The 23,308-nt window shown below is 30.6% G+C and overlaps 1 protein-coding gene across 1 annotated transcript in view; it reads left to right on the top strand.

The window, feature by feature from the left end:
- Positions 1-23,308, top strand: part of Pde6 (phosphodiesterase 6) — a 215,056-nt gene that overhangs the window by 164,000 nt on the left and 27,748 nt on the right. The window contains exons 12-15 of the mRNA XM_075354878.1: positions 2,176-2,278; positions 5,798-5,924; positions 12,490-12,595; positions 15,814-15,957. Of these exons, the coding sequence (XP_075210993.1) occupies positions 2,176-2,278; positions 5,798-5,924; positions 12,490-12,595; positions 15,814-15,957 (480 nt within the window). The remainder of the gene's footprint in view (positions 1-2,175; positions 2,279-5,797; positions 5,925-12,489; positions 12,596-15,813; positions 15,958-23,308) is intronic.

Raw genomic sequence — 23,308 nt, 5'->3', positions numbered from 1 at the left:
ATGATTAATTTAATTGTTAAATAACATTTAACTACTAAATTAATAACTTATTTGAAAAATATTTATTGATAATATTATCTTTCTCTGAATAGAAAATATAATATTAATTTTTCAAATGTAGTTTTCTGTGATATATAAAATAAATTATTAAAAAATGAAAATCCATCTTACCCGCAAATTACAGCAGAAATTTGCTGGTAAGATGCTGGTAATTACAGCATAATTTGCTGGTAAGATGGATTTTCATTTTTTAATAATATAATATTAATTAATACTTGTAAATAGAAAGTAAACTCAGTCTAAAATGGATAACTACAGAATAATTTTCATGTTTCTTTGTAAACCAAGAGATTGATTTAAGAAATTTCTTAACAGTTTTAGTGAAACTACCGATTTGATTCAATGTAACTACAAATTTTTTGGTGTTAAATAATGTACATTAAAAATGAACTATTATTTTTCATATCAACTGCTAAAATATGGCAATGGATAGTAACCACATTCTATAAGTAGCAAGGAAATTATTGATCAGCTTCCAAGATAAAGTAAAATATAATAAGTTATTGCAGGATTAAAAATTGTGGCTTATTCCATAAAAATACAAAGTGATATACATATATATATAGTGGTTTACAAAACCAAAAGGCAAAGTAGTATTTTTGCCTTTAATTAGTTCAGCAGAGATGATAATCTTTTTACCGTTATATTTTCTTATGCAATTCGTTGATACATATTATTAAAAAAAAACTTATTGTATAGTTTAATCCAGTTATAAGAAAATCTGCTTTAAATAAATTTAAAGTTGTTTCAATTTCATATTAAAATGATAGTGAATTGAGTAAATATGGCTGAGTAATTGAATGTAGGGTTGATACAGACAACCTTAGAACCCTAGGAAAAGAATTTAGTGCCAACTCACTACAGCACTCACTTTTAGTAACAAGTCCTTTTTCACACATTTGATATATATCCAAAAATCACATTTTTTCAGAGGTTGAAATAACATCTATTATTAATAATAATAATAATAAGTAATTCATTAATAAATAATATTATAAAATTTATATTGCATGAAAAAGTTATATAATACATTAATTCACAATAGTTCAAAGTGTTACATATGATAATACAGAGCATATTCTGTGTATTCATGCCTACACTTTCATTCTTTCACAATTTTTAGTGTCAATTTGAAAACATTGAAAAACGATCATTCATTAATATTTTTTTATTTATGCTATATTTATATCATCATACTGTACTGCATCTTATAATTCTACTGCCATACCATCCCTAGATTTAGGTAATCACGTTATTTACCTGTTTAGTTACACTAGTTCTAATTAAATATAAAATAAACTTGGTGACTGTTCTAATCTGTCTATGTGCAGGACTGTTACAAGACAAGTTAGGCCAACAAAAAATTACCAGAGATAAATACTTCTGAAATTTTTAAATAAAAGAAAAATATTAATATTCTATTTTTCATAGTGCAGTCATTCAGAAAATATTTATGTGAAAGTAATGCATATACTGTTTGATTAATTTAATCACTAATTGATGTCTTTGTATGCTCATGTATGTATGTAATCATCCCATGCCTATGTGAGCAGGAAGAAAAACAGCATTTTCAATTTGCCTAAAGTTACATAAATCCTCGAATTGACATAGAAGTATTAGGACTCAAACTACTTTTTTTTTTATTTCTAAATGATGAGTTGTTCACAGAATATGCGATTTAATAAATTGTAAACCTGTTTAAATTAACTGAAGTTACATGTCTAAAATCATGTGTAATTTTATATAAAATTTATATAGACTTATAAATGCCTTCAATACTAAATAGACGTTACTATCTAAAGTAAATTTTCTAAGATTCTAAGTAATGTTTCAATATTATGAAAATTAAAAATTTATAATAAATGGATTATTTCAGTGGAGTATTTCAGCCTTTTAGCAATACATTAAAGCTGTTAAGTAAGGAATTTTATTTTATTTCTTTTGGTAATTATCTTATTATTTTTTGTAGTTTGCTTTTGTCAGATTAAAATTTTTTGATTCAGTTTGTTTTTTCTGCTTTTAGAATGATAAATCCAGATTAGCAAAATACACAGTAACTTCAGTATCACATTCAATATGATGTATTGAGTAAAACCAAAATTAATGTTTTTCTAGGAAACTGGTCAGCCATTTACTGATGGAGATGTTTCTATTTTTGAAGCTTTTGCAATTTTTTGTGGCTTAGGAATTCATAACACACAAATGTATGAAAATGCATGTAAGTATATTTTTGTTGCAATTTTCTCACGTAATACTACATAATCTGATAAAAACCCAAAGTATATTGCTCTAATTAAGTTATAAACAAATAATTTTTATCGACAAAGTTACTAGCCGGAATTTTGCATATTTACTACACATATTCTCATTGCTTGAAATAATGCACAGAATAATATGTAGCATGCAAAATCATAATAAAAAATCTGGTCCAGAGCCTATCACTCAATTACAAAAGCTGCAGTTAATAAATACAGCTTTTATCCTACAAACATACTGTCCAATGAAATCAAGGTTTTCAGTATTAGACATTTTTATCATACTGATTTTAATATTTTGTCTCTAATGTACTCTAATGAAAAGTAGAAAATATGCTACAGAGATAAATTAATGATTAAAGTTAATTGCAGATGATTATGCTAAGTCCACTGGGCTGGTAATGGTTAACTCGTCATTGCAAATCAGATGATTTCAAAGTCAAGCGTTCTAAGGTTCAAATCAAAGTAAAGACAGTTACTTATATATGGATTTCAATACTAGATTCTGGATATCAGTCAGTGTTCTTTGGTGGTTGGGTTTCAATTAATCGCACTTCTCAGGAATGGTCAACCTGAGACTATAAAAGACTACACTTCATTTACATTCATACATCCTCATTCATCCTCTGAAGTAAAACCTTATGGTGGTTCCAGAAGCTAAACAGAAAAAAGAAAGATGATTATGCTGTGATTCAAGCACATTGGAACATTACATTACACATAATGGAGATAAAAATCTTAATAATTTTGTGAGAGATTTTGAAAAAAAGAATTAGTTTTAATGATTTCTTTTACAAGTTAACAATAATTCAGTTGAAGAAGATATAAAATTGACATCTGAGAAATAATATTCTGACATATTTCAAAAATAAAAATTATATTTTTATTAAACCAACCGGCAGGGGCTCACTGCTTGCCCAATCATCTAGCCAGTTGTTTGTTATCCTCATTGTTGTGAGAATAATAGTAACAATTAATGTTATAGAAACCTGAAAAAGAAACTAAGTTACAAAAACAGAATAATAGTAACTATGGTAACTAAAGTACACATACCTTTGACAAGTAACTCCACAACTTATTTTTGTTGCCATGGTGACAGAAATATAACTATGAAATAAAAAGATTTTTTTTTTTTTAATTATCTTTAATTGAAAACTTTACTCCTGAGGTGGCTAGAACCTTGATCTATAGTGTAAAACCTCCCTGGGATAACACAAATTTATCCTGAAAATTTGAAATACAAACAAACGGACAGACAAAAAATTTCAAATTTTTTTATATGCAAATTTTCACCTTTACATATAAGATGGTACTTTTATTTATATTTTTTAATATAGTTACTGATATATTAATATGTACATAAAATATATTCAAGTACATAAAATATTGTAATATTGTTTTTTTATAAATTTGTGAATGCCAGTTCTGAATGCCTGTTTTGGTCTCACTATCTTCTCTGTAACTATGACTAGGAAGAAAATTTTGTTGAAGTGCCCAATGTTATATCCATTCTGTAGAAAAACTATACTAAATAAGTGAAGCAGTTCTTGAGTATAATATGCAGTATAAGGGCATGCACTGACATGAAGAAGCATAACTCATTTACTGAGAAAAACATTTTTTGATCCGTATCACATTACAAATTTTCCTAACCATCTTTTATATCTTGTTACGTTGATTTTATTTCACTGCAATACTACTGTAACAGCTTTATTGTAACTCCATACCAGAAATGCTGACATGTTGTGCTCTTATATTATGGTTGTCATTCAACATTATGGGAACCCAGCATGAAGTAATTTTTGATGATGGTTCTGTGTTTTATGGAAAAGAAACAAGAAATCAAAGTGAGCCCACAAGCAATTCTATAACCGTGAACCATCTGTTTAAAAAATTGCTTGGCACCTAACTGTCCCTATGATCTTAATTCATTCATGATCTTAAATCTTTCACTCATAGTTTTCTTTCAGTCACTTCCCAAATTCATAATTCAGTACTACATGGAGTTACATATTAACAATCTTTTCACAAAAAAAACACTTCACTTTTTTAGGTCCATCAATTGTATTAAACACAATTATTCCTTGACAGATTGGCTCACAACAAGCTAAAACTCTTGTTATAGCATCTGTTATTTTTTATTAAGTGAAAAAAAAGAGCAACCATACATAAACAGTTCAGATAATTGAATCTAAGTTAAGCATAGTTTGAATTTATTTCATGGACAGATTTTGCTACATCTAATTAATAAACATAATTGCAAGGATCTTATAAATTTTTCATTGTAGCTTAATGCTCTCCTTTTTCTGTTTTCCATTCTATATTTTTTCTGTCAGTGTTAGATCAGTTAAAAAAAGTTAATCACTTACACACTTATTAAATGTTAGGTGATTTTTTTGTTTTTATGGGATTTTTCATATTCATAAAAACTTGCTTTTTTGAGAAGAAAATATACTTACTTACTTCATTAAAAATCTGCAGAAAATAATTTTAAGACATGCAATTCATACAAACATCTTGTGAGTCCCACTATTTGTGGCTCCTTTCAATCAAGAATAAACACTGTGTTATGTTTATCACACTTTGAGAAGATTCACAATACCATTCCATTTTACTTTGCATGATGGTATAGAAGGGATGACCATAACCAAGGGAAAATAACCATGTTAGACAGTAGCTGCAACATATTTGAATTTACTAATATAAAATATAATATCAAGTTCAGATCTAATTGATGATGCAATCACTTGAGAGACATTGCACCAATAAAGAGTTTTAGTCAACTCATGTAGAGGTAGATACTGTGAAAGGAGATTTAGTCCTTCATTATTTTAAAATTAATCTTTTTATAAAAATAATTCATGTTAAAATAAATGTGAATTAAAAATGGTTTGTAGTTAATTAATGACTTATGAAATCATTGGATCTTTCACCTTTTATTTCTTCCATTTCACCTTGCTCATTAAAATACCAATAGAAGCATTGTTCAAGATAATATTTTTTTCTTTTTTAATCATTCATAGTTGGATGAAAGTAGACCTTTCTGATAAAGTTATTGAGTATTTTTTTTTTTAATTTTTTTTTTTGTACCTACTTGAATTTAAATTATATTTTATTTGACATTTTATTTTATACAATAGGGTGTAAGCTTAATTACAATTTTGCATAGCAGAGTCCAGTCATAGCCCAAATCAGGTCTGAAGTAGATCTTAATGGAATATGTCATAAAACCTTAATAATAAAACTATATTAGAATTTTAAGTATTCAGATTAGACTCAAATTAATTTTAATTTTAATCTGAGTTCAGCAACAGTAGTGGTTAGCATTATCAAATAATAATTTTAACAAGTCAGAGATTATTGTTTATCATCAGCTTAGCTTTTCTCTACTGAAAGGTAAACATTCCATTCATAGGATCATAAATATCGTTGTTAAAATCATCTATCATTGAAGGTTCTTTTAATATTTTGGAACGTTTCAGGTAAGCTAATGGCAAAACAGAAAGTAGCACTGGAATGTCTTTCATACCATGCAACTGCCTCAGCAGAAGACACTGCCAGATTGAATGAAGAGACCATACCACCAGCTGAAGCATATAATTTATTTAGGTATGAAATTGTCAGTGGAAATGATATATTTAACTGATGTGGTACATATTACAGGATGCATTTAGATAGGTAGGAAAAGACCCTAGACTGAATGAAGAAACTAAACCACTAGTTTTCTACCTGTGTTTGTTTTTGTGTTTACGTACAACACAATATGTATTCTGCCTTGTTTACCTCAAACCAATCTTCTTGGGAACACTACACCTTTTTTGATGGCATTTGTACTATCTTTTTAAGACTAATTCAGAACCGTTAAGCTCTTAAAGGTTAATGGCTGACCAGGAATCAAACTTGGAACATGGTGATAAAAATCAGAAATGCAACCACTTGACCACGCAGATAGTAGAGACTAGTCCCCATCGACCTAGCCTCTGCAGCTTTTCTTCCCTTCTTCACACTACACTCAAAGCTGCAGAAACACACTATTCCAAGAACTATTACAAGATACACTACACCAAGAACACTACACAAATTACAACATATACGCTTACACAACATCTTTCACTATTTCTTCTTTTTTTTTTCACTTACACTTGGAGGTGTTGCAACACCTTGTGAAACGCAATTGTAACCCAAGGTCGAAACTATCATGCTGATGGGTGCATGGCTCTATGTAGGGCTCTATGTAGTGAATCACAAATAATGTCCTCTGGGCACCTGGGTGAACCCAATTGTATTTATCTCTAGCCTCTGTGTATATATGGTCTCTGCAGAGATGGTTCCATATTTACCTGGTAATTGTGCTACCAAAATTAGTATTCCACAGAAAACCCCCAAGATGGTTGGTGGTCCATCTGAAAAAACCACCTATATTAGTCTTGTGAAAAGACCTCAGTCAGTTATCTGATTTTAAATGGTAACAAATCATACCTGTATATGTTAATATCAGATCTATAGTTCTACAGAATAATCAGGAATGTGGCTCCCTTCCTAAGGTCTCACCTTTCCTGATTAATAAGATAGTAACAGGTTCAAGCAGCTCCCCCAATAACGTAAGAAAGTTGAGAGACGGATCGTTGCTGATAGAGACTTTCAATGATGAGCAGAGTCGATCACTCTTATGTCTAACCAATGTGGGTGGTATAAGTATTAGTACAGTATATCATACAACCTTGAATACTATTCAAGGAGTAATTTTTTGCCGGGATCTTCTTGAGATGGACATTAGCAAAATTGCCAGTGAGCTTCAACCCCAAGGTGTTATAGAGGTGAAGAGAATAATGAAATGTCAGAGTGGGATGGAAGAACCTACTCCCTTCCTTATTTTATGACATTCAGTCTTCCCATGTCCCCCCAGAGAAAATTAAAGTAAGATACATGACAGAGTATGACCATTCATCCTTAACCCACGATGATGTTTCCAGTGTCAAAGCTATGGCCATACCATACATTTTGCTCAAATTCTGTAATATGTGTTAGATGTGCAAAAGAAGGAGGCCACAAAGATACTGACTGTCAGGAGGATGAAAAATATATTAACTCTGGAGGATTGCATTCTACTCACTTGCAAGATTGCCCAACTTTCAAAGAAAAATAAACAATTCTCAAATTTACACTGAGTAGAAGTTGTCTTTTCCAGCCACACAAAAAAATACAAAAAGACACTGAACTCCCAGAACTTGGTTAAACCAGATATCCCTTTTGCAGCTGCTACATCAAGCCAAGCCCCTGCAAATGCCAGCAATAAACAATAAACAGTGTGGATCCTGCAATGAATTAAAACAGCTTGTTCAGTTGTTTTCTGATGAAGTTGCCTAGCTCACAGTGCATATTGACCTCTCCTTATGCTCATTAAGTTTACTCCCTTATCTTAATTGATCTGTTTGTGATGACTTATATGGCAGTTACGATAAACCAATTATCAACGCTTTTGGTGTCGACCATTGGTGAACAAAACCAAGGAGATGGATTGTTGAAAGAGCAAATTGGAACAGTTGTCATAAAGCCATTCCATCACAATATGACAATAGTGCTGATGCCCAACATCAACTTACCCCTTTTACCTCCCTGGTACTTGAGAATGCTAGTAGATTCATTCCACAAACATCAGGAAATCCAAGGTGTCCCTCCATTCGCTGGTGGAATGATGATTGCCAAAATTTGATTAGGAAATGACAGCAAGCACTGCATAAATTTAACCATAGACATACAAATGAAAATTTAAATTTATATTGCAGAGCTTGAGTGGAATGTCATTGCATATTCATAGACACTAGGAGAAAGTCATGGAGGAATTACATAGACACCATTTCAGTACTACTCCCATGTCTGCTGTTTGGAGAACACTTTGTGCAATTTGTGGAGCCTACAAACAGTCTATCCTTGGCCTTATTCATGAAGGAACACCTAACATGAACTCCTTACATCATCTTCAGCAGTTGCAACTAACTTGGTTGAGTGTTTTCATTTGGTGTTCCTAACTCCATCATACTAAGGAATTTCAGAGGTATAAGATTCGAAAGAAAATATTACCATTAAAAATTGGTGATCCGGTTGGCAAATTAAATGCTCCCTTTACATTCAATGAGTTGCCCCATGCATTAAAAAACTCATGTGACACCTCTCCTGGACCTGATAACATTCATCTCAGTATGCTTTCAAACCTTTGGAATTCGGCACTTCATCACTTATTATGTACAATTTTATAATGGTTTGTTCTCCGCACAAGTCTTCCCACCCATCTGATCAGAAGCAATTGTCATACCAGTACTTAAACCTGGTAGAGACAAAGCACGCTCCTCAGACTACCTACCTATCTCCTTGACGAGATTTTTGTACAAAGTGATGCAAAGAAAGGTGAACTGAAGGCTTACCTGGTATTTAGAGAAACACTCTGATATCTCCAGAACCATGTGGCTTCCACCAAGGAAGATCTTCCATTAATCATCTGGTATCACTGGAAACAGCTATCCAAAATGCTTTTCTGTTCCACCAGCAACTCGTCACTATTTTCTTTGACCATCAGAAGGGCATACGACACAGCCTGGCAATGAGGTATCCTAAACACCCTTAAAGAATTGGGAGTCACAGGCAATATGCTTGCCTTATTAGTGGTTTTCTAAGTGACCGTACACTCCGTGATTGTGTTGGAGATTCTGTGTCAAGTAGCATCGCATTGAAGAATACAATACTTCAAAGAAGTGTTAAGTGCCACCTTCTTTACTAAAGCTATCCACAGTATTACTAAATGTTTGCCACCACCTGTTTCATGTTCTCTATTTGTTGATAATTTTACTTCATATATCACTCTACCTGTTCCAACAGTCACAACAGAGAGACTACTACAGAATATTATATTTCTCCTAGAAACTTGGTCCAAGGTTACCAGTTTCACATTCTCACCTGAGAAAACCAAAAAATTGTAGTCTTTTCTCATCTACAAGATCCTTTCATTCTACAAGTCCTTCTCAATGAAGAGCCAATTGCTATCTCTTCTGAAATTAAACTTTTAGGTTTACTTTTTGACAGTCGTCTTACATGGGTCAAACACATAAAACAGTTAAAAGCTAGGTGTTTAAAAATTCTATATATGTTGTAATTCCTTAGCAACACCAAGTAGGGAGCTGACCAATCATGTATATTACATTTTTATTATTCTTCAGTTCGGTTCTGTTTGGATTACGGTTGAATCGCCTTCTCTTCAGGACATCATACCATGCTTAAGATGTTGGATACTATACACCACTCTTTTCTTCATCTTGCCACTTGTGCATTTAGGTCAAGCCCTGTTGCAAGCATATTTTTTGATTGTGATGAGCCATCACTTTGGGATAAACAGGAACAGGTGCTAGCATCTTAATCTTCCCATCTCAAAGGACAACCAAATCACCTGGTTCTTAAAGCAGTCCTAGCTAACCCTCATTACCAATGATATGAGAACCAACCATGTAATACAGCACCAATGGGTACCCGTACTTAGTTTTTAATGTACCTTTCAAATTTTGACACAGCTATTTTCCCAACTGATTCCTGTTCATATCCTTTGTGGAGACTCGACCCCATATATTTTAATTATGACCTCACCATATATAATAAAAAATTAACAACTCCTTTGATTTTTCAGCAAACATTTTTACAATTTTCTATCCAAGACAAAGCCAGATGCAGCAGTTTGCACAGATGGGTTGAAAAAAAAGGATACCGTTGGATGCACTTTTGTTGTAAGTGGCAGAATCTATAGGTTTGGGCTATCTGTCATTACAAGTATCTACAATGCTGAACTGTATGCCATCAATATGGCTTTGAATATCATTAAATTAAATGATTGTCACATCATTATCTGTATCATTTCATGTAGTACATTTCAAGCTTTAGAAGATATGTATTCTAGGCATCCTATCGTCACCAAAATTAAAAATACAATCATTGAGTTAAATCATCTCAACACACGACTGAATTTCTTCTGGATCCCTAGCCATGTTTGAATTAGAAGAAGGTGGCAAGCTGACTGGACTGCTACAATGGATAATAAATTCTGGTATGTCAGATACATGGTGTTATCATGAGACTCTTCATGCAGAAAAATTCGCTGAAAAGAAGTGGTCCTGTGCCAGTTGAGATTAGAACATACCAGAGACACTCATGGTTAATTGATGTCAGCAAAAAATGCACCACTGTGCATACAATGCACTGTTGCTTGACAGTGCACCCCACAGCCTTGCAGACTGCTATGTTATGCAGCCTTACATAATTCATATTGCCAAGAGACATTCATCGCATCCTAGGAAATGATAAGAATGTACTGGACTGGGTATTGTTACTTCTAAGAAGAATCAATATACTTCATAAGATTTTACCCACCATAAATTTTGATATTTTGTTATTTGTATTATATGTATTATCTTAACTGTTATGTCTCTTTTACTATTTCAGTTTTATTCCTATTATTATCATCTTAGTTTTCATTATAGTTTTAACCTTATTTTACTAATATTTTAATTTCTGAGAAGGAGTCTTTTGTTATTGCTTTGACCTGGCCGATGACAATGCCAAAGCATTTTTCGCCTCCAAAAACAAGTAGACAAATTTTCTTTCTATTAGTGAAAATTTCAACTGTGGAATAGGAAAAAATTTTATGAGCAAGATTAAAAGAACCCAAAGTGAAGAAGCACAGATACAGTAAACATTTAACAGTTTAAACATTACCTCACTACAACCTTGTTGCAACATTTGTTGAATCAATAAAAATTGTTCCTAGTTTGAGAAAAAGTTTGTTTATACATTACTGGCTACTAATGCAAGTCAGTAATCTCACAAATACCAGATAACAGATATACCACCTGTATGTAAAACTTGATGTATCAACAGCACAGACTGATGATTAATATCATTAGCCAATCAGGAACCAAGGAATTTGGTCTTGAAGGTTACAGCTTTACAGTGCTGAGGTCAGATGAAACATAATGTGTGTTAGTAGTACAAATTCTCTTTTAACACACATTTCTTTGTGGATTAGGCCAAACTGGTCCATTCCGGGATCTATCAAAATTAAGAACAATATGCAGGAAAAAATTTACATTATAAGATATGCATCAAGTAAGAATGATATTTCAATCAACTGTTGAATAAAAATGTACATTTGCTCACAAAAAACTATCAGATTTAAATTCAGCCAAAGAATATCTTTAGAGTTGGATTAATATTAAAATAAAATTAAAAATAATTGAAAAAATAAAAATTAGGTACATAATTTTATATATTCCTATATAGATAACAAATTTATTTAAAATGACTGGAAAAACACAACTAAAACATAATTCTAGCAAAAGAACAAAAACTATTCAGTGTTTCACATTTAATTTCCTCAACCTTTTAATTTTATTCTGTATAACTAAAAACACAGTACTTAATAAGAAAAATAAAAACCTACTTAATTCAAATTTTTGATAGATCAGTTAGCTTTCAATATCTTTTTTTTTTTTTTTGTTGGAAATTTACTGATTGATGTATGTCTGTCTGTTAAGTACAACCATGTCCATGGTTAACCAAGTACAATCATAATTACCAAATACAACTTGGTTATATCATATAACCATGGTTTTAGGCAATCTACTATGAGACACAAGTCACTCCATTCTGAACTAACTAGAGAAAGTGAGAAGTAAATTAGTTTCTTATTACCTTATTCATTAAGCAAAATTATTGTTACCCTTGATCTAGATATTATGTCATGCATTATCTCAAGTCTGTTACCTATCAACAAACCAAACCCATTAAAATGCAGATGATATGAGCCCTACAAGGAAAGCATTCTCCGTACTCACCACAGGGAGTAGTGCATGTTATTATTCTCACAAAATGCAATTTTAAACTAATGCAGCTTGTCCTCAAGTGCATCACAGTGATAACAATTAGTACAAATAACAAATTAATATACCTTTTTATGTGAGAAATTATGGATTATATAGACTATCTCCAAGGAAAAAAACTTCAGTATAAAGTTGTAAAAATAAAGAAATAAACTGCATGTTCATTTTTAGTAATTTTTTTTACATTTTTACTGAACTTCTACAATAGTATTTAAGGTTAATTTGAACTTCCAGTTTAAAGAATTCTGTATTTTCAGTTTTTCATTCAGTGATTTTGGCCTAACAGATGATGATACATGTCGAGCTACAATTAGAATGTTCCTCCAGTGTAATCTAGTGGAGCAGTTTCATATTCCATATCAAGTAAGTAAGAAAATTATCAAAAACTTTTTATAAAAATATAGTGCTTAGAATAATAAGAAAATCTGTTATAAATATTATTTTATTTAATAAAGTTTAATATATTTATTAACATTTTATACTGAAAAACAAGAGAACTGTTTCTCCAGTACTTCTGAATAAAAAATACAACTGAAAGTTTTTATTTTGAATGTTTCAAAACTTCTACAATGCTTTATAATTGATCATGGTAGAAACAACTAACTGGAATAAGCAAAACTTTATGGTGAAACTGCCTTTATTTCCTTGTTTCCTTAAAGAAAATACCAATTATTTTTTCAATCTTTTACTTAAAATATTAATTTTTAACCAAAAAATAATGATTACAAATAGGAGCTTACTTTCCACACTTTGCATACTTTTCATACTTTGCATTTTTAGACATATTATTTTGCTTTTGTATAAATTATATTATTTTAGTTTGCACAAATCTTTACAGATGATCGATATGTTTTCAGTCACTAAATGGTTTGAAATAACTTAAGATTGTTATATTTATTAATTTTGGCTCAATTTCTTATTTCAGAATTTTTAAGTTTTAAATATTCTTGACACATCCATCATTTACTGATCCTAATGAGTACAGAATAACCTTCAAATGTAAAACCACTCTAAAATAAATCTTGGTTTTTAATCAAAACATATGGCAGGTTTGGTTTTTAGGTTTTTAATTGATTGTTAGGTATTAACTAGTTTTTGAACAGAAGCTATTTTAGTGTTTTGTAAATATTTGTTCCTGTACATATAAGCAGATCAAATAAAGAAAATAGCTTTTTTTTCATTTTTTGTAGTCCAGTTTTGCAAGTTGAACATGAGTTTCTTCACGATACTGTTAAAATATGTTGTTTTTTTTTTCTAGCTGGTCAATTTTCCATCCATCTTCAAGTTACCTGAATTAATCAATTATATCACATGTACATTTGTTCCACTGGTTGCTAACCAATCTAAATTAACAACTATTGATCTAAAATCAGTTTTATTGTTTCCTGCTGGCGAAAGTTAACTTTCATTTTAAACATTGTAAAGCGTAAACATTCAGTGATATTGATGAAATTTCTGCCCGTATTTTAAAATAAGTCATAGGTGCTATTATTGTTCTTGCAGATTTAATTCACAAATCTTTTAAGAATGACGGTATTTTTCCAGCTGCCTTAAGACTTCTGTTGTTTGCATCCTTAAAAAAGATTTGGCACTTAATTATTGGTCAATTTCAGTATTTCTAAAGTAAACTGTGTAAAATAGACCTTTAAAAATTCTTGAAAAGTCTTAATATATTTATGAACTTTCAGCATGATTTTAGGTTAATATTTTAACAGCAAAACAACAAAATTAATACACAACAAAAATATTTAATTTTCAATTTTTTGCAATCTCAGTAGTGTAGTTGATTTAGTTCCACATTTATTACTGATGAAAAACTTAGAAGCTTGTACAAGAAGAGTTGTTTACAACTGGTTACTCATGCATTACTAACTGTAAACAGGCAGTTCAAATATCATCTTTTGATAAGAACACACATCTAAAAATCTGTCTTCTACATCCAAGATGTAGAATGTAGATTGTTAAAGGGAAGAGTCCTCAAACATTTTCTTTTCTTTTTATATTAAAGATATGCCTCAAAATTTTGAACCATTCATTGTTACCCTCTTCAAAGATAACACAACTATATCTATACTTGAAGATAATTACTAAAAAGGATTTGAAATTTCTATGTTAGCAGTTCAAAAAATTATTTATAAAATGGATTATAACTATTTAATTTTAAAGTATGATTTAGATTATGACATAATATTTTTAATTGTTGACCTTTCCAGGTCCCCTGGTAGATTTATGTAAAATACTAAGGTTTTATTTCTGTTTCGTTGCATGCTTTCTCTTTATTAATAAGATTTTCCCATTTCCGCTATGTAGATCAGGGACATTCATCGTGGCTGGGGAAGCTAGAAGGGGTGAGAGGATGCCATTCAAATAAAAGATATTATTAACTTCATTTAATTTCACTTTTTAATACTTGGCCCTTCTCTTTCTTCTCTTTTACCATTTATAAAAATATCTCTAGAAAGTAATAGAAATAGTCACTCTACCCAAGAAAAATAATGAACATAATACTAAGGAGTTTTACAAAACATTTTAGTTTTGGTGCTGCAGGGAACTTGAACTCATAACTAAATAAAAATGTTTTAGATTATAAAATTTGGGGAAAATAATTTAATCAACCTTTAACTCTGATTAACACTCATATGAATGATAAAGCAGTGAACAATTTTTTTTCTCATACTCTTACCAATTACAGCCTTTGCTTATGATATGTGAGCCTCTTGCTTCATGTAATTTTCTTATTAGCTTTTTCTCTTTATTTCTTTCGTATTAAACTGATTTATATATAATGGTCTTCATGTGGCGCAAAAGACAGTATTGCAACTTACGAAGAAATAATTGGCTACTATCCCATAACATTTGGCTGAGAGTAGTTCTTTCTTCTATTTAAGCTTTCTGTATTATCTGTATACCTGGTAGTTGTACATGAATAATTGAAAGGACAGTATGAATGATTGCATTTAAGGTCAGATAGGAACTGATTATTATCCCATAAAAAAAAATCAAGAGTCTAGTGTTTATTGTATTTTGAAAGGAAAAGTGCAATTTTTTTTCATCTTTTATGACTGATTAGGATCACTTTAGTTAGTCAGCTCTAGATGTGATCTAGAATGCAATCTAGAAAACAATTTATTAAAATAAAGTTTAATAATTTATGAATGTTTTTAATCTAACAAAAAAACAAAATAGTTTTATTTAAATTATTTTTAAGAAGTTTGTTCCATTAACCTCAAAATTTTCTGGAATCTCATTGATATCTTATTCAGAATTCTGAACTTAATTAAACAACACTAGGTACAATTTTCCTTTGCTTAGATGCTTAGACAACCATTTGTTATTTATTGCTATTTAGTAGTGGTAAGGCATAACAGTTTAACTCATTTAAAATTACTAATATAAAACATTTCTTGAGGAACATTATTTATTTTTTTGAATGAGCTTTAAATTAGTTGAAATTCTTCCATTGAAGAATGTAATAATAACTTTAATTTGAAAGTGACTAATTTAAAGTTTTTAATAATTTTAGTGCTGTGTTTTATTATGCTACTTAATGAATACATATTACAAAATATTTTTCATTTCAGGTACTTTGTCGCTGGATATTAAGTGTAAAGAAAAATTACCGTCCTGTAAAGTATCACAACTGGAGGCATGCACTGAATGTTGCTCAAACAATGTTTGCTATGCTTAAAACTGGTAAAATGGAGCGTTTCATGACTGATCTAGAGGTGCCAATTTTCTTAGTTACTTTAATTTTCTATTAAAAAATCAGTTTCACATTATTATCAATTATATCTTTTAAAATATTTCTGAAAATTGATAATTTTTTTCTTAATATCATGCTCACCAAGCATATCTACTGGATAACTAGATCAGCCCAACAACGCAAATCAGTTGTTTAAAAGCTGGTTTTGAAGTCAAAGGTTGTGAAGTTCAAATCTCAGCAAAAGTTAGTTTTTTTTATACTGATTTGAATTCTAGGCAATGGATGCCAATGTACTTGGGGGTTGGGGTGCAATTAACCATATACCTCAGGAATGGTTGGCCTGAGTCTGTACAAGATTACACTACATTTACAGTTCATACATATCATCCCCATCTCACTGAGTCGTGGGAGGTTGCTTATTGTTCACTAGTTGAACACATTGCAACTTACACATTAGGAAAATAAAATATGAATGCCATAGATTCAGAGGTTATCAGTACATTAAATTAAAATTAGATGTAGAAATTTGTATAATACTACTTAGTTTGATATCATTAAATCAGCAGATTTTTGCAGCTGTTTTATCAATTACATTCTGTTTCACTTGCAAGCACTATATTTTATTATTAATGAAATTTTTAAATTAATTCAGAATATATTGTATATTCAGTAACATCAAGAAGGAATAAAAACAAGTGCAATCTTATGAATTCATGTTGTAGTTAAATTTTTAATATTAACAAAGAGCAAACTTTAGAAAGCAAGAAATTAGTCAGTCATCCATATATTTTAGTATGTTATTTACATACTAATATACCATTTTTAAGATTGTGTATTATTTATCAATCTATTTAATAGTGAATCTAAAGGTCTATAAAGTATAAAATAAATCTCTGTATTGTGTTACCTGTGCTTATTTTTATGAATCTAATTTATCCAACTTATCTTTTGTTTATTAGAAAAAAACTTCTGTTTAGATATATAAATTATTCATCATTTAAGTTCTGATAAAGATGGAACCATCTAAAACATTAAACAAGCAAGTTAAAGAAAGCCCATTCAAATAAAATTGCCCAACTTAAAAATGTCTTATTACTGTACTCATAAGACTGTAAGATTATAAGTATTAAGGCTCATTACAAAATAAAGTAAGTAAATCTTCTACTGAACAGAAGTAGTGTGGGTGTACAGTGCACTCTTTCATTACAGAAAATGGTAAGTTCAATTTTTTTTTTAAACTTTACATCCTGTTCTTTCTAATGATTGAGAATCCCAAAAAGAATAACAGGCACAAATCTAGAGTAACTTTCCCTGAGAGTAATGATTTTCATTGTACAGCTTGTCTCTATTGTGAGCAAAATAAAGATAGCACTTGGGCATCATCTACATTTCAGCGGCTTTTGTATACTATGCAAGATTATATTTAGCTCAGAGAAGAACGCATTGAAAATCTACTTTTCCTTCATATCTCTAGTAAATTTGGTATGGAATTCTTGTTATTCTTAATGTTTGCTTTACTTTTTTTTTCAAAAAGACTTAGTCTCATGTTCTTCATGAAAATTCTGTTGAAAATTTTGTTGTGTACAATAACTCCGTTGTTTATTAATTAATTTGCAAAAAAAAGTGTTATTTTTTGGGTCCGGCATATAAATCTGACGATTTTGTAGTAATTGTTATGTTGGCACCATTGTCAATGAGAAGGCAGGAGTGTTGTACATAGACAGGTCTACTCATGCTATTTCAGTAGTCAGTATGTCACGGTCGGTGAACAAGGAGCGTTTGTGATTGAAGCCTATTTTTAAAAAAATGACTCGGTTATTGTAACACAGCGATTATTTCGCAGACATTTCAATGCAAATTGACACGTGTCTGATCCTAGTAGAAATACGGAGATAGGTGAAGAATTTTAGGAAACATTGTCTGCTTTAAAAATGAAACCAACAGGACAAAACCGGACTGTGAGAACGCCTGAAAACATTAACGATATAAGGTTAGCTGTTACACGGTCTCCACGACGTTCAGCAGCGAGAAATGCTGCTGCGTTAGCCATTTCTGATCGATGTATGACGAATTCTTCATGCCGACCTGAAATTCTATCCGTATAAGATGATGTTAGTGCAGCAACTTAATACTAATGATTGGGCGTCTCGCAAAACAGCTTGCGAGGTCATCCTCTAAAATGGCCTCCAGGATGCCATTATTCTTTTAAGTGACGAGGCACATTTTCATCTGTCAGGATTTGTGAATAAACAAAATTATCGTTATTGGGCTTCGCATAATCCACGCCAAATTCTTGAAAAACCATTTTACAGTCAATATGTTACAGTGTGGTGTGCGGTTTTAAAGTTCAGCATAATAGGCCCATATTTTTTTGAGGAGTTAAATCGCAGAGTAACAGTAACATCTCATCGATATATAAACATTTTGAATGTATTTCTGTGACCGAAAGTGAATGACTTTCAAGGACATGAAATTTGGTTTCAACAGGATGGTGCCACCACCCATACGGCGAGAATCGCAATGTATCTTCTGCGTGAAACCTTTCCTGGACGTTTGATTTCCCGATTTGGCGACATTCCTTGGTCACCTGATCTGGCTGTTTGTGATTTTTTTTTGTGGGGGTATCTCAAACAAAAGTCTTCAGTAGTCAACCACAGTCAATTGCAGAACTCAAGGAAGCCATTCAACCAGAAACTGAAGCAGTTCCACAAGTGATGATTGAGCGAGCAATGTCAAATTTTAGAATGAGGTTAAGTGAGTGTGTGAGGAGTAATGGAAAACATTTGGACGACATAATATTCAAATAAAAAAAATCTATGTAAGTAATTCACTATAAATTGCAAAAATTGATCTTTAATTTGATGTATTAAATGTTTTAATAGTACGAAACACAGTTTAATTATTATCCCTCAAAAATCATCAGGTTTATATGCCGGACTCTGTATAATGAAAGGCCAAACATTTTAGCCAACATAATTTTAAAAGATGAGAAAATTAATGTGACTGCCATTTTGAAATCTGTAAACATGTTTACACCAAAATATTTTATTACCTAAAAATATTGATATAAACCTATCAAGTTGATATAAACCTATCTACCAAATATTATAATGATACTCAATCTGACCTTGAATATAAGTTTTTCTTTAAAACAAAACAAAATAACAGAAAAAAACAAGAGGGAAATCACAATTTTTTTTATTGAATATTTTTTGTTCATTTTTGTATGTAAAATGAAAAAATTAATGGCCAGGTACAATTTTTACTATGTTTATGTAATGTGAATTCTATTACCTTAATTTGAAATAAAATGTTGCATTTCATGTTTATTTAGGGATTAGCTGTAGTTGGTTGTAAAAGAATAATGCATTAATCTTTTAATCTACTTGATATTAATATTAACAAGAAATGTTAAAAACAATTTTACTGAGTGTGAAAATCAATACTCAAAGGAATTGATAGCTCATTGCAGGAATAATTTAGCTCCTCTGAATTTCAAGAGACTAATTCAGTTTACATTATCTGCCAAAGGTCATTATTAACAGCATATTATTTTCAAAACACTAATGCTGATATGCTGCATGGCTTTGTAAAAGGAATTTATGATTGACAGTCAAAGGAATAAGCCTAAAGAATAGGGGATTATAATAAGAAAAGGGGATTCTGAATCCAAATTTGCTTATTCATCTTATGGAAATCTGAAAGGAAATATTCTCATTTATTAAATTGTATATCTTTTCTCCAGAATAAAAACTGATTTGTGCTACTTAGAAAAATTAAATTATACTTTCAATGAAAACTGAACAAATAAACATTTTTGGTAGTGGAAACACAAATCTACTTTTTAACTTAATCCCTTAAAAGATAGATGCAGTTTCAAAAACTGTATGTATTTGTAGCAGGCGGCATATACCTGTGCACATTGCGTGCGAGAGATAGGCTTACAGGATGGGTAGAACAGTTAGATTGTCATTTCTTTACAAAAACATCTTGTATAGCTTTGTATACTTACATAGTATGCAGTACATTGTCAGGGTAGTTAATAGTGCGGTAAGCCAGCCGTCAGGTCAGCCTGTGTGCACAGCAATATGTCGCCCACTATACCAAAGTCTCTTCTCCAGGTGCATTCTTTACCTAAGATAGTAATAGCACATAAAATCTAGTTGCTGGAAAAAGATTGCATAATTTTTCTCAGTTTGTGAAGATCTTGTGTTCCTGTTGATGAATATGAAGTGAATTCACTGGTTGTTTTATACAACTAAATCATAGCAGACCAATTTCAAGTAGGGCAGTACTTAAATCAGATCCCGTCATAAAAGAATCTGATGAAGGTTTACCTTAGCTAAAAATATGTTCATGAAACATCCATCTTGTTTGAGACAGTTTGAATTTCTTACATATATTCAGCTAAAATAATCACCATAGTCATTTAAATTTGGAGCATTCATTTTAATTCATGAACTTCTCATGATACCTGCTGACATACTATGACCCCCTAATAGCTGCTATCTAATATTTTATTCAGACTAACAAACAGAATCAGTAGTATTAGTGATGAAGCAGACACAACAGACCAAAATAGTTTGACTCTTTTAAAAGGTGCTATCAGAGTTTTAGATTTTATTTTATACAATTGATAATTATAAAATAATTTTTTAATTTACATGTATTTCATTCAGTTTACACACCTACATTATAACCTAATTTATTCATGTACATTATTTCAAGTTTAATAATTAATTTTCACTTTTACATTTATCTTTTAATAATTTAGCTAAAAAGATTTTTATCTTAATTGAATTACTGAATGAAATTTTCTTTTATCTTATTCTTGGTTTGTTTTCTTCTTTTCATTTAGATAAGCTCTTTTTACAATCCCTTAATACAGTTTCTTTTTTCATTTAAAACCCTCTGCAACAAAAAGTACACCTACTTCTAAACTTTCTAGTACTTTCTACTTTTTGTACTTTCTAGTTTTTGTAAGTTTAAATATGTTTTTGATTCATATCTCACAGCTTTTACCTTTCTTAGCTGCATCCCAACAAATTTTTTTTTAAAATATATAACCACAGATATATGATCATTTTTTCAGCTCTAATAATACCAGGTGATTCAAAAAGGACAACTTTAAAAGCATATAAAATTTTACTGACATAACTTACAAATTCAGTTGAGGTCTCATTTCATAAAAGAACACGTCAAGTTTGTCACATAACATTCACTTTGATTCGATATAGCTTCCACTGTAATACAACATACATCCCACATGAAATCGATTTTATTCCAGACTGTAGTCAGTCTGCATCTGTGGCATTAATTCTAAGTCTTAGTTGAATAAGAACAGCAGGTAAAGGTGGCACCTAAACCCAATTTTTAACGAAACCCCACAAGAAAGAATCTAGCAGGGTCAAATCTGGGTGCAAGTTGACCACGCAATTGGACCTTCACGACCAATCCATTGGTCTGGGAATTGAGTATCAAGAAAATCTTTTACTTCTAAGTGGTAGTGAGGTGGTGTCCCATCTTGCTGATAGTAATGGTATCTATCTTAGTCATCATCATCTAACTGAGGAATTTGAAAATTTATGCAGTCTAGATCAATATTTCTCAATGCAACTGATACTGCAGACCAGTTAAAATTTTAAGCTTGTATTGCAGACCATACGAAAAGTTCCATACCAAATTGAAGAAAGTGGAGGGGTTTTTTTTTTTACTAATTCACAGACTAATTACCTAAAAAGTTCAGACAGTACTATAAAATGATGATATATTTTTCAGTAAAGATTATGCACAAGATGCTCTAGTTGAAGGAGAGGAGAAAAGATTTTTCAAAAGTTAGCCCAAGTAATAGTTTCTGGAGAAACCCTAGGTTTAATTTTCTTTTAGATTCATGCATTTCAAAAAACAGTCTTCAATTACAATTGAAGACTGTTTTTTGAGCAAAATTTTAGAAAAATTGGTTTGTTAGTTGCCATATTTAACCAAGATAAGTAGAAAACAATTTGAATAAAACCATGTAATAAAAACATACAAAATCGAAACTTTGAAATACTTTTTTTATTAAGGAAGAATATTAAACTTATTACATTGCAAACCTAATGCATCTGTTGTCATTTATTAGTTTGTCAGTTCTTGGAACTATGTAAGTGACTGCCATACACAAAGCTGAATTTATATTCATACGATTTCTCTTTTTTGTTTTGATGCTAGTCTTCCTCTTTTGGATGGTATTGATCAAATGCAGAACTAAATGCTGTTGCATGTTTTACAACAATATTTTTTAAATTGTTAATAATTATATCAGCTTCATTAGTATATTGTGAAAATTAATGAAACATAGAACAGTTGTTTTCCTTTACACATCTGCACCATAACTGTAACCTTTTTTTGAACGCTTCTGTTTTATTCCACAAGTCAAAAGTGGTAGCATTATTTCCTTGCAATGTTAAATTTAAATAATTTATTAATGAAAAGATATCCAATTAGTAAGCCGATTTTGAAATCCAATTGTGATCAAGGAAAACATTTCTCTGAATTTTTTGTTTCAAGAAATGTTTCTACTTCTTTTCTTAATTTGTAAAGTCTTGTTAATATTCTTCTCCTTGATAACCATCTTACTTCAGCATGAATTAATAAATGTTCATGTTAAAATCCCATTTCATTGCATAATTTTGAAAATAGTCTGTAATTCAGTGCATTGCTATTGATATAGTTTATCAATTGAATAAGAACAGTGTCTGTTTTACCAATAAATATATTAAGCCAGTTATCTGCAAAAAAAATAAGCCTTTTTTGCACTTAGTAATTCGTAAAGCAACTAAAATGATGCTTTTACAAAAGATCTGTCGACAAGAAAAAACTTCTTCAAAGATAACTTTTTATTTTTAAATTCAGCACTTTTACCTTCAAAAAATTCAAGTGGCTTATTTTGTAGAATCAAATGGTTTGTAAATGACGTACTGATTTTGCGGGCTTCATACATTAATTTGATAAAATTTCTTTGCATATGACGCATTGAAGTCTCAGAAAATCTTCCAATTCTGACAATGAAATAAAACCGTATTTTAAGTAATCCGGGTTATAACGACAAACAAGACAGTATCGTTTTGGTGAAGGTGAATCTTTTCCAGAATAATTAATATTCGAATCACTACTGCTACTAGTGGTTGGTTTTTGAAAAAAGTCGTAATACATTTAATTTTGTCTTTTCTTTGTTCACTTATAAGCATCTGAAATGTATCAAAAAATTAATGCCAATTATTAAATAAACAGTACACAATTACTTATTTTTTATGTCTAAAAACAAACAAATTAAAAATTTTCATAATGCTTTCTACCACAGAAGAAATTTAACTGTTTAAACCTCAGTAAAC

The sequence above is a fragment of the Lycorma delicatula genome, chromosome 1, assembly GCF_047948215.1.
Source record: "Lycorma delicatula isolate Av1 chromosome 1, ASM4794821v1, whole genome shotgun sequence".
Lineage (NCBI taxonomy): Eukaryota > Metazoa > Arthropoda > Insecta > Hemiptera > Fulgoridae > Lycorma > Lycorma delicatula.
The sequence above is the reverse complement of the archived record's forward strand: the minus strand, read 5'-3'. Positions and strand labels throughout refer to the sequence as shown.